This window comes from Cibotium barometz, chromosome 59 (genome assembly GCF_041138505.1).
Source record: "Cibotium barometz isolate CiBa-2024 chromosome 59, ASM4113850v1, whole genome shotgun sequence".
In the NCBI taxonomy this organism is placed as follows: domain Eukaryota; kingdom Viridiplantae; phylum Streptophyta; class Polypodiopsida; order Cyatheales; family Cibotiaceae; genus Cibotium; species Cibotium barometz.
In genome coordinates, this window is record NC_141104.1 from 26,722,245 (window position 1) to 26,735,602 (window position 13,358).

Genomic DNA, 13,358 nt, shown 5'->3' on the forward strand with positions numbered 1-13,358 from the left:
ATAAGTTTTTAAACCTAATAAGAACTAACGACTGTGTCTCCACTTATAAGCCACCTCCCACGTTAGGGGTATATCCCCACTAGACGCCCCGTCCTCCAGCCTGACCCAGCGCTATGTCCTGGACATAACTCAAGGTTGGCCCAAACAGCAATTAGGGAAAAACTGATTCTGTTGACTTGATCTGAAGTAGGCAATAAAACAATTGGTGTTGCTTTCTAATGATAATCAACCGATTTTGGCTGCCACTCAGCCACATATTGGTAAGAGATTGAATTTTGCAGCAATTCAATACTAATTTCACAAGATAAATTATTTCTCTTCTGTTTTTCTCAAGGATCAACACCTTTCTTGAAAGCTTTAGGTTTATAATTGATTGTGTCGCTAGTTGGACAAGCTTGGAAGTTACTTTTGGCAGGCCGAATATTCACATTGCATAAGAGACAAGGCTGTAAATCCAACATAATCAACAAGCTAACCACAATTCCACAACCAATATAGACAAGCCTTGTCTCATAAGAGACAAGGCAAGGCTGTAAATCCAACATAATCAACAAGCTAACCACAATTCCACAATGACAGTCATAAACAAGCCGGCTCTAATACCAACTTGTACAACCATAAATCAATCAATGGATTTGTACGTGCAATTCTTGGCTGTGAAAGCTCCTATCCAATAGCCTTTTCAATACCTTGCTTATAGATTAGCAAGAACTCACATGGAGGATATGGCCAGCTTATGGCCAACCAATCATAGGTTGTCTCCAGGACCACCCCCTTGCCAAGGGTTAGGCACCAAGAGCATAGTGTCTCCCATGATAGACGTGTCCCATACCCTGCAGCCTCCACCCAGTCCAGGTGTCGTTAGGGAGACCTTGCTAGAGGGCACGAGGCTTTGGATGACTCCTATTCCTCAATAAGACTAAAGAAAGCTCAAGATCCATTTTTGTAGTGTAGGATCTAAAGTCATTATTTATATAAGGCGTCCTTAATTATTAATTAGGTTTAAACCTTGGTTAAGTTCATTGATATAGCTGGCCGACGTTATGTCTTTAGGAGACAACATACAATAATATGTGCATTGTGGACGCTAATATTAAATATTGTGTGTGGACCAGTGTTGGAGCTACAATAATATGTGGACACAAGTGCGATCAAGATATTGTGTGTGGACCCTTGTTGGAGCTTATGGGGTGACAAAATGCTTAGCTAGGGTGTATGCTTTACATGCACGGCAAACACGAGGTTCGGGAAATAGCCTCATGCACTTAGAGGTGTTCAAAGGTGGAAGTTGCACCTACGGTCACTTTGTCATGGGAAAATTGTAGTAGAAGCGATTTGTTTAAACAACAGCTTGACTACTAATTATCTATCCAAATAATATTTCTGGACCTTATCATTCATTTCCTCCCCTAGCTTCCAACCTTTTGCACACTTGATTCCACTCTGCAGCATAACCATTCTCTTGCATTCTTTCTTATAGCCATTGTAACTTGTGGAAATAGCAAGTATGGGTACAAAATATCAGTGTCAAGTGGCTAAGATGCCAACTCTTATTATGATGGCTTAGACATTTATTGTTCAAAGTGACTTTTGAAATTCATTCAAGCATACCTGGTGATTCACAGGTGCAGGGGTAATGTTGCTGCAATTTCAACAGCAAGTTATGTACATAGGTTGTGGAACGGATTTAAACTAAACAAAGGAGGCTTTGCATTTTTTCCTTACCTTCTGTTTGGAAGCAAGTTGGAACTGTTTGCTGCTAACATTTTCAACATAAGAAAATTCTGCTAAGGTTATTAATGTTGTTATAAAGAATAATCTTTGTTCTATGCTGGCTTTTGGTGTTGGGCATTGATTTTTTTTTTTTGGTATCTTTGGTTATAATCAATCATTAAAGTCTCTTATATTGATGGTCAAAATAATTAGATCATATGTATGTATGACTAGAAGTAATCATGCGACCAGTGTTGCAATCATAAAAAGCCTCTGTATTTATGTTCATGCATTGTAGTGAAATTGCAACATTCTGTATGGCGAATGAAGTTGGGCCAAGTTGAAGGAGAAGCTAGTGTGGATGGAATGAAATGGGCACAGCCTCATTCTTTTGAAGGCAGTACTAGTGTCTGCCTGGAACGTGTATGGCAGGATGAGGGAGCTAAAACAGTTGCAGATCAGGTATTTATGCATTCCTGTTTTCCAAGTAGAAAAGCCTGAATGTTCGAGTCCTATTTGTTGATTTATTTGCACATTTTGCAGGTTTTCTTGGCTTCTGATGACGATGGCGTGCCTATCCTCTGCTTTTTGATGAAGGCTTTGCAAAATCTCTTTGCATTTAGGCTTTTCAGTGGTGAAGCTACAAGCTTGAAAGGTGATATCGCATGGACTATTTCTGCAATTGCTGCAGCCCCCATTGTTGCAACACGGCCTTGGTATTTTGTGAACTTACATTTCAATTTGTCGCCTTTGTGCATTTGTTCGAATGTAAACATACAATTGGTTGAAAGGAGATTATTTATGATACGTACTGATAGAGCTTGATGAACCTTTCATTTGCTCCTTGCAGGTTGCGGCAATCAGGCAAGCAGTTTGACCTTATTATTTTGGCTGCCGATGGAAGCCTTTCACTACATGTACGTAACAGCTCTTTATGGTTACTGTCGTTATTATGATGCATTTGAGGTTGATACATTGATGTTTAAGTGGTAGCATAGGTTTATAGTCAAAAAGGTTGTCGAGGTGCAGTCCAAAACTAGCAGTGTGGGAATGCTGTTTTCGTGAACCATGTCTCTTTTTTGAAATATTGGCAACCAAATCTGATCCCTTGAGGGTTTCATCTTAGAATCAAAGGTTTTATATGTACATGGATCATGCCCTGACAGTATCCCTTTAGTATTATATCTTCTTAACCATCAGTGGTTTTTTTACGTACATGGATCATGCGCTGACAATCATCATCTTTATTGAAAGACCTTATGTATCCCTGTGCAATTTTAGAAATTTGGATGCATAAGCCCCAGGTATTCCTGCTTAATCTTGTACTTAAGGGGCTCAAAATTATGCAAGGTGTAGCTGTATGGTTTGTTGTTCTCTTCAGGTTGCAGATAAGGTTTTGAAAATCTTGCAGATCCAGTAAGAGGGAGTGATGTTGTTGAGGAAGGAGAAGAGAGGGTCTATTGAATGAGGCTTTTGTTAAAGTGTTTGGCCTTGAAGGTTTTGTAAACTATGGCCTCATGTTGCTATTTGTCGGCCTTGAATACATGTAATTGACCTTTCTTCTACAAAGAACTGCGGTTTCCTTGGAGGCTTGGTCCAGATTCTATGTGCTATAGTACATTTGTCATTCTGTTTGTGATGTTTTCATGATCACAAGAGTCCACTAGAGGTTTTGGTTTCACTTAAATCTGCCCTATATCTTTGGAGGGAAAAAAAACGTTCTTTTTCAACCTAAAGGAAGGGGTTTCATGGTTATATATGCAACTCATGCATGAAGGTTAAGGAGATTTGAAGGTTAATTTGCTTATTTTGAAAGTTTGGCTTTGCTTGTGTAGAGTTTTTGTAATTCAGATGTCTAGGATTACTAGCTGATTTTTTGGTCTGATTGCAGAGAGGAAAGTATCGGCTCTGCCAACTTTATTTCCCTTGGAGTGTTGTGAATGGTTTGGGCTCATTGACTGATGCGACTGGAAAAATGGATTCAGAAGGAAGTCTCAGGAATTCTGTTACTAACGAATACATCATTGGTCTGTGTGATCCAGTTCAGGGTCGAGTGAATGTGATTATGTCTTCAGGCCAGGTGTTGTGCTAGGCCCTATCGTTTCTTAGAGGAGTTTCCCCTGACATGGTTGACTCTGCATGTTTCCTTTCAAGGTCATTTGTTCTTAACGAGGTGAATTCATGTGTGCATGCTGGGACTGTTTTTGAATGCTATTGTCTCAAGTAGGCATGCCATGATAAGCAATTATGTTATGTTTTTTGGTAGCTTATTGAATAGAGTCCTGTGAAGCAATGTTTCAGTAGTTTTAGTGTTGTGCTTATATGTGGGAGAAGCACGAAGGGAAAAGTAACACATTGCATGCTTTCTAATGTCTACTAACTCCAAGGAAGCTAAACCTCAAGTAAGCCTTGATGTTGCTTATCAAATTGGTCTGCATGAAAGAGTTCAATAATGGACAGAAGAAATCCCTTACTTGGAATACACATGCCACAAATATATTTTTGAGATATTAACAATGATTGGTGCTAAAGATGGCATCAGCCAAAAACACATAAGACGCTAACTGCAACTAAGATAAATAAGCGGGAAAAAGAGATTGTAAGAATAAGGTGGGGTACAATATCAAAAGCTTTGCGGAAATCCACAAAGCAGCAGTAAATCCTCTGATGTCGTGCTCTACCCTCCTCGATGATGGTACGGAGGGTGAAGATGTGGTCAAGGGTAGAGTAGCTCCTCCGAAAGCCAGCCTGTCCTGAGGCTCTGCATCCCTGGCTCTCTGCAAATGAACTGAGCTCCGCCTCTAGCACTGATCCATAGAGTTTGGCCAAGGTGTGGCCAATCATGAACATCCTATAGTTATTAGGATCAAGTGGATCTCCGGCTTTGAGGATGGGGGTGATGGTGTTGGTGGACCAAGAGGGTGGAAATCCTTCACAAAGGGCTCTATGGAACATGTAGGCTAATAGGGGCGCTAGGGTATTATTGGCATGCGAGATGTACTCGGTAGTGAGTCCCTTGTGATCCTGGGCTCGCCCATTGCGTAGTCTACGAATGGCCTTGAGGACCATGCCCTTTGTGAAGAAGGTGGAGGTGGTGGGGCGGGGATCTGGTGGTGGGGTAGGGGTGGCTGATGGGGGATATGATAGAGGGAGCGTGCATAGGAGTGCCATGTCTCCGGGCAGGTGATAGGTGTGGGAGGGCGATGTTCTCGGAGTTTCCTCCAAGCCTCTTCGCAGTTCGTCGGCCCTAAAAAAAGTCGGTATAACTCATCCTCTTTCCGAGCATAGAACTTTCGTTTCTTGCGTTGGGTGAGCCGTTGAGAAATTCGTTGCGCTTGGCGCTTCATGATTTGCCCAATCCGTACCTCATGCTTAAGACGGGAGCGTGTGGCCTGGCATTCGTCATCATACCAACAGTTCCAGGGCATGAAACCGCAAGGTGGCTTGGCGGTAGACCGCCGTGTGCAGATGAAAGAAGCAATGGCGGATGTCTGGAGTATGGTGGTGAGCTGTGTTGTGAGGGTGGATAGGGGGACAGTAGGTTCCACATCCTGGTGTTGGCGGTAGATGTGGTTGGAGTAAACAAGGTCAAGCTCGTGATCAAAAAGGACTTGAGTGTAATGTGAGATGGGGGGTGGTGGTGGAGGGACGGGTGGTGTGCAGGTAAGAGTGAAAGAGAGGTAGGCATGGTGAGCTTCAAAAGGGGGTGGCGGAATGGAGAAGTCGGGGAGAAGGTGTGCCAAAGCCGGAGATCCCGTAAGGTAGTCCACAGTGCTAGTACCTCCTGAGTGAGGGAAGCAGGTGAGGGTGCCGGAGGAGGGCCATCGGGACGTCCCGTTATAGATAACGAGACCATGTGCAGCTCCCAGCTCTAAGAAATATCTCCCATACACTGTGACCTCCTCACGGTCCTGTGATGATCGTTGTAACCCTGTGTCAGTGATGTCCAGCTCTTGTAGTCTAATAGGGTCGTCTAGATCGAGTAGTGGGACCTGTTGACTTCCCGTCCTGGTGTTGAAATCCCCAAGCAGGAGGACTTCCCCCAGCTGTGAGAACTCCATGATATCCCCATATAATGGTAAGTACGGTGACTGGCCATGCTGTGCGGCGTAAGGGGAGTGGCATGGTGCAAAATAACACACAACAATGTGGATGACTGTGTCACTGCTAAGCTGTAGCCACACCCAAAGATATCGTGCATCCTCGTCCTTCCGGAGGACGATGCTGAGAATCTGTCGGAGATGGGATCTAAAAAGGACAGCTACCCCCCCCCCCCCCCAAGAGCCACGTAATACTCATGATGTGCGGATCTCGCCTCGAAAAGCTGACTCCCACTCATACCCGGCTATGTATGGTAAGCCCCTCTCAGGGCTTTGATGAGTCTCTGTATAAAAAATGACATCCCTGCCTCTGAGAATCTCGCTCAAGCCTCCTGGATTGGACCACAGTATGCCATTGCAGTTCGATACTGCCAACCTTAGGTGTTTGGTCTCATAGACCCCGCGTCCCTATTTGGGACGGCGCTCAGTGATAATGACTACCATCTCTGTAGATAGCCCACTTGCCTGCTCTGCGGGCCTCATGAACAATCACCATTGCCTCACGCCGGTGTGCCACCTGTGCTGGAGTGAGATCATCTCCTATGTACACCTGTGTGCCCTTGAGGGCAGCCCGCTTGTCTAAGAAGGCCTATCTGCTGGTGGCACCAGGGAATCTAATGATGAGGGGCCGCTCTCGTGTCATATCCTTGCCTGCCCTCCATGTATCTGCAAAGGGGGGGCCGATCCCGTTCACTCCTAGCATCTGGCAAATCGTCATGGCATCCTCCTTGGGGGAAGCCCCCGCCTATAGCCCCCGTACACACACATGGAGGGCCCTATCCTTCCTGTGTTTCTCCTCCTCGAGAGTCTCATGTATGATGCTCTGTGGGGGTCTTTCTTAGTGGTCTGCAGTTCCTCCCACAGCTTATCACTCGCAGCTTTCAACTGCTCCAAGTCAGTCCTTAAACCCTCCTGAATATTCAGTTCCCCTTCCTCCACTGTATGGTCCTTGACCGTAGCTTTCAACTGCGCCAGGTCAGTCCTTAAACCCTCCTGAATATTCAGTTCCCCTTCCTCCACTGTATGGTCCTTGACCGTAGCTTTTAGGGCTTCCATTTCTGCCCGGAGTTCCCCTATGATCTATCATTGGGGCAGCCTCTGGCATTCCTGTTTGTTGCAGCTGGGTCTCTTTCAACATTTGAATCACCTCTTCCTGGTGGTTCACCTCGGCTGCCAGTTCTTCAATCTTGTTGTTCTTTCTCTGTATCTCCTTGCGGAGGCCTTCCAACTGTTTGTCATGTTGGTTCAGAACCCTGTCCAGCACCTTCTTTTGTTCACCCAGTAACTTCTTGGTGTTGTCCTTGACTGTCTTGATGTATGCCTCCAGTTCCTGTAGGTTCATTGTGGCTATTTCCCCCTAGTTGCTGCCTTGGGGGCCTGAGCAATGGGCGCGCGAGCAGGGCAGCGTGGACACAGTACACCACACAGTGTGCTCAAGGGAGGCGGCGCAGCACAGCAGCGCGGGTGCGTGGGTATGAACAGGCGCAGCACAGCAAGGGCAGAGGGGGGCGTGAAGAGAGAGAGACCACCAGTGCGCAGCGCGAGCAGGGCAGCGAGGATACACAGTACACCACACACTGTACTCAAGGGAGGCGGTGTGCACAGGAGCGCGGGCGCAGCACAGCAGCGTGGGTGCGTGGGTACGAACAGGCGCAGCACAGCAAGGGCAGAGGGGAGCGCGAAGAGAGAGACCACCAGTGCGCAGCGCGAGCAGGGCAGCGCGGGTGGGTGGGTACGAACAAGCGCAGCACAGCAAGGGCGGAGGGGGCTGTGAAGAGAGACGACCAGCGCGCAGCGCGAGCAGGGAGGGGGGTTTTGTGCAACGTCACGCCATGGTGTGAGAGAGAGAATTATGTTGTTGCCTTGGGGGCCTGAGCAAGGGTGGGTGTGCAGCCAGAACAGGGTCCAGGGGCGGTGAAGAGGGAGAAGATGGCGGGACTGCAGAGGGGCGGCTAAGAGAAGAGGAGCCACTTGTGCGAAGCGCGAACAGTAATGGGGCTGAAGGTCATGCCATAGAGAGAGAGAGAGAGAGAGAGAGAGAGAGAGAGAAATGAAATGAAATGTTATATTAACGTCTTTAAAAGGCCATAATGACCTATGAGACCAAAAAGTTACATCATGGTGGATCTGATACAATGTCTGGATAAAAAACCAGAAAATGAAAAATAAAGATGATACTACTGGCACCTAGAAAATGAAACTGGAACTGGAAGGTAAACAGAAACCCTTATAGGGTGTGAATATAGTGAGGGGGGGTACACTATGGAGGTGCCTCCATCTCATAATATGTGCCGCATCGGACGCTGGCGGATCTCCTCAATATCCTCCGTGGTCAGCACCCTGACTGGGTGTCCCGCATATCTCGCAAGAATAATCGAGAGAGAGAGAGAGAGAAGGAAGAAAGAAAGAATGTTGTATTAACGTCTTCAAAAGGCCAAAATGGCCTATGAGACCAAAAGGTTACATCATAACCATGAGGTACATAATCCTGGCTACAAAATAGCGAGTGCGTAGACAACCGCCTCCGCCCGCTAGCGCCGCCTCCGCCTAGCTCGTCGACTCTGTGTGCCGCCGCCAGCCCGTCCGTCGTCTCTGTGCCGTGGCTCCGGCGGGTCCCTGCCCGACAAACGCCTGGCCGTTGGTACTCGGACGCCTCTACGCGCCTGGCTACTGGTACTCAAACGCCTCTGCACGACTATGCCACTCTTCTCCACGTCTGTGTACTCCCCGCTTGATGCCTGCAATACAAGCCTATGCCATCGGTACTGCACTCGCCTGCAGATACTTTTCATATGAGTAGAAAAATGCATTAAAAGATACAAATTTTGCAGACACTTCTGTGCAGGCTAGATTCAAAGAAAAATTGCAGGTGGTACAGAGTTCAGGCAATTTGGGGGATTTCTCAATTTGAGGCCAAATTGAAAAATTGGACATGTTGCTTTGCTTGCAATTTGGGGGTTTTGCAAATTGAGGTCAAAATCAACAAATTGAGCCTCTTTCAGTTGCAAAAATTTGGGGCTTTTGTGAAAATTGGCCAATTAAATGCACATTGAAGCAATTGGAGTGCATAAAAATTGGGGCTTTTCAGATTGGAGCATGTAATTGGGCATTACAGCTGTGATTTGTGGCATATGTATACACATTGTGTAATTGGACAATTTGGTGCAGGTTTACACTTGCTTCAGTTTGCAGGCAAACATTTGCACAGGACATTTGGTTGCTTGGCAGTGCACATTGGTGCTTGGTTTGCTTGCCGGTATATTTTGTTGACATGGCTCAAAATGCTAAAGATGTATTTGGTGTGCTCACCCAGGAGGACAAGTTGGACGGACCTAACTACTCCCTTTGGAGTTTCATGATCCGTAATTTGCTGGTAGCGAAAGGACTTTGGGGCATCGTGTGTGGTGATGACATATGCCCACTTACCATACAGCCAGCCACGCCTCAAAGGGGAGGTGCTCAAAGAGCTCCTGATGTAGAACCTGCTCCCACACAAGAGCAGAAGAGATGGGACTCTAGAGATGCACAGGCCATGTCATTGATAGTCCTTTCGGTGAAAAGGACTATTATTCTGCACATTCGTTCTTGCAAGACATCGAAGATTGCATGGGACACATTGGAAGCAATGTATCAGGTACGCAACGAGGCAAGAGTTACCTACTTGAAGAATTAATTGGATCTTCTTTCTATGGATGAGGGTGACTCCATGGCAGATTATCTCACCAAAGTGAAAGATTTACAGGAACGATTGCTCAACATTGATGAGGTTATCCCAGACAGACAGATGGTCACCAACACTCTTCATTCTTTACTACCTTCCTACTTGGGCTTTCACACCTCTCTCAACCTCTCAATGAGAGGAGGTGGTGATCCCGCCACTTTTGAAGAGCTGGTGGGTTTACTCTTGCAGGAAGAGCAAACAAGAGCAAACTTATCGAGCAACCGTGGTGGAGACAAGGCATTTACAGCCAAAGATAAGGGTAAAGCAAAGAGCTTTAAGCATGGGGGACAACAGTCTAGCAAGGCTGGTCATGGACAGCCCTCTTCTGGTGGTGAAAAGTCTGACAAAGGGGATGCAAACAAGCCCAAAAAGAAGGGCAAATGTCACTAGTGCCATAAGCCTGGACACTACATTAGTGAATGTAGGAAGCGGATTGCAAAAGAGAAAAGGAAAGAAGCAGGCAATGCAGTAGCAGACTCTTCTGATGACAAAGCACAGCAATCAGCTAATGTAATCCAGGAAGAGTACATTTTTTTGGTCACATGCACTAGTGGCACACTAAGTGCTTCAGACAATGATATGTCTTGCATTCCATCTAACAGACAAAATGTATCATGGTATTTTGATAGTAGTGCTTCGAGCCACATCACTTCATGCAAAGATGTATTTCAACACTTGGTTTATGCTTCAAATGGCCGCACTGTATCATGTGCAGATCATACCACATATCATGTAAAGGGAATTGGCAATATCATACTTATTGTAGCCAATGGTGCCAATATTTCTATGAAAAATGTATTGTATGTTCCAGGGATAAAGAAAAATCTGCTCTCCGTCTCAGCCATAAACGACCAAGGTTTAAAGGTTGAATTTGAAGATGGGAAGTGTTTGGTAAAAGACCCATCAAAGGGTTATGAAATAGTCACTTTTGGGACACGATACAAAGGCTTGTATAAGCTGGACAGCTATGACAAGCGTACTTATGATGCAAATACAGTGGCTGCCCGCACTCCTGCTATGCATAATGCAGAGCTATGGCATGCTCGTTTTGGGTATGTAAATTTTCGGAGTTTGATGCTTATGCAGAAGCATCATATGGTTGATAATATGCCGCCTCTTGAGTCTCCAACAAGACATGTATGTGAGGGGTGTATTTTGGGAAAGATGCAACGAAAACCATTCCCCAAAGATGGAGCTGTTAGAGCTGAAAGTAAGTTACAGCTCATACATAGTGATGTATGTGGTCCAATGCGGACACCATCCATAGGGGGACATCTTTACTTCGTCACATTCATTGATGATGACTACTCCAGGTTTGCTTGGGCTTACCCCTTGAAAGCGAAAGCAGATGTGTTTACATGCTTTGGACACTTTGTACCAATGGCTGAAAATATGTGTGGATGTAAAGTCCAAACACTCCGCTCAGATAGAGGTGGAGAATACATGTCAAATGCATTCAAGGATTATATGCTTCAAAAGGGCATCAAACACCAATGTACTGTGCCTTATACACCGCAGCAGAATGGTGTAGCTGAAAGGAAAAATAGATCTCTCATGGAGATGGCAAGATGCATGGTGAAAGCACAAAAGTTGCCTCAGAAATTTTGGATGGAAGCTATAATGTGTGCAACTCATGTGACAGGTGTCCAACGAAAGCTTAACACCATTTGAGGCTTGGTATAGCCGAAAGCCAACAGTGGATTATATGCGTACATTTGGGTGTTTGGCATATGCACATGTGCCAGAACAACTCCGAACAAAGCTAGATGACAAAGCAATGAAATGCATTTTTGTGGGCTACAACAATGGAGCAAAGCATATGGTCTTTATAATCCAACTACACGAAGGATTTTTGTTAGAAGTAGAGATGTGGTATTTGTTGAAAATTCAGAACAGCCCATGTACAGCTTGTATAAAAGTAATGATACAGGCATACAGGACATGTTTGATGGACTATTACCCATTGCAATTAGGGGGGATTCAGATCAGCCAGTCCCTACACAAGAAAATCCTCATGAAGAACATGTGGAACAGCCAGCCATTCAGCCCCCTTCTATGGAAGAAGTGAAGATCTTTTCAGGGAAGAGCAAACAGCCATAGACACAGCCAAGTCAGTGCCAAGATGGTTGCTGAAAACTTTGCAAGAAAGCAAACTTGCAGCTCCACTCACAGGCAGGACAAGAGCTAGTTCCAGCCATGCTTTGAATATACATCGTGGGGAGTCTGCATTAGCAATGGGTGGTCTCTTTGATTCAGAAGAGCCTTCTTCTTATGAAGAAGCACATGAGAATGAGCATTGGGTGCAAGCTATGCAAGCTGAAATCTCTTCTATCATGAAGAACAATACTTGGGATCTTGTGGAATTGCCTAAAGGCAAGCATGTCATTGGAACAAAGTGCGTGTACAAGTCTGATGGTACTATTGACAGGTACAAAGCAAGACTTGTGGCTAAAGGCTACTCCCAGAAAAAGGGAATAGATTATGAAGAGACTTTTGCTCCTACTTCGAGAATGACCACAATAAGATCAGTGATTGCATTGGCTGCACATAAAGGATGGAAAGTGCATTAATTGGACATCAGAACTGCATTCTTAAATGGGGATTCACAGGAGGAAGTATATGTAAATCAGCCCATTGGTTTTGTAGTTCCTGGTGAGGAACATAAAGTATGCAGGTTACACAAAGCATTGTATGGGTTAAAGCAAGCTCCAAGAGCTTGGTATGATAGGATACATGCTCATCTAACCAGCCAAGGTTATGTGAATAGTCCAGCTGAAAGCACATTGTATGTGAAGAAAACCAATGCCGATATTCTCATAGTCATCTTGTATGTAGATGACATGCTCATTACAGGTACTAGCAAAGCACAAATTTCAGATTTCAAAGCTGTTTTGAAAGCTGAATTTGATATGTCAGATTTGGGGCCTTTACACTACTATCTCGGCATACAGTTTATGCATACAGATGATGGCATTGTTATGCAGCAAACTAAGTACATAAAAAGTTCGCTAAAAAGGTTTCACATGGATGAATGTAAGCCCATTTCTACTCCAGTGGAACCAGGTGTACGGCTTACTATGCATGATATTGGAGAGCCTTTTGAGGCCGGCATTTACAGCCAGGCAGTGGGATGTCTCATTTACTTGTGTAACACGAGGCCAGACATATCTTTTGGGGTATCTTTGTTGAGCAAATTCATGCACAGCCCAGGCACAAAGCATTGGCAAGCAATCAAACGCATTTTTTGTTATCTTAAGGGTACCCTGGATCTTGATTTGTTCTATCCCAGGGGGGGCAGCTTGCAGCTTTATGCATACAGTGATTCAGATTGGGCTGGTGATTATGATACCAGGCAATCCACCAGTGGGAATTGTTTTTTTCTTGGCAGTTCATGCATATCTTGGTTGAGTAAAAAGCAACCCACTGTTGCCACATCTACTTGTGAGGCTGAGTACAGGGTAGTCTTCACAGCTACAGTAGATTGTGTATGGTTGAGGAGACTATTGGCTGATCTTCGTGAGTGTCAGCAGACACCCACCACCATTCTCACTGATAGCCAGAGTGCTATGGCTGTGGCACGAAATCCAGTATTTCATGCACGTACCAAGCACATTGAGATTCATTATCACTATGTCAGAGAGAGGATACATGCAGGGGAGATCAGTTTATCTTACTGCCCTACACAAGATAATGTGTAGATCTATTCACAAAGGCTTTACCTCGAGAAAAGTTTGAAGCTTTCCGCAAAGCTTTGGGCTTACTCTCATACAGAGAGTGATCTGCTACCTTGTACAGGATCACACTTCCACTACAGGGAGGATTTG

General features: G+C 45.2%; 1 protein-coding gene across 3 annotated transcripts in view; it reads left to right on the forward strand.

Moving 5' to 3' along the window:
- Window positions 1-13,358, forward strand: part of EMB2771 (E3 ubiquitin ligase) — a 175,855-nt gene that overhangs the window by 16,376 nt on the left and 146,121 nt on the right. For all 3 annotated transcript variants that reach the window (XM_086793451.1, XM_086793452.1, XM_086793454.1), the window contains exons 6-9: window positions 2,012-2,175; window positions 2,257-2,429; window positions 2,564-2,630; window positions 3,605-3,793. In XM_086793451.1, coding sequence (XP_086649577.1) covers window positions 2,012-2,175; window positions 2,257-2,429; window positions 2,564-2,630; window positions 3,605-3,793 — 593 coding nt within the window. The remainder of the gene's footprint in view (window positions 1-2,011; window positions 2,176-2,256; window positions 2,430-2,563; window positions 2,631-3,604; window positions 3,794-13,358) is intronic.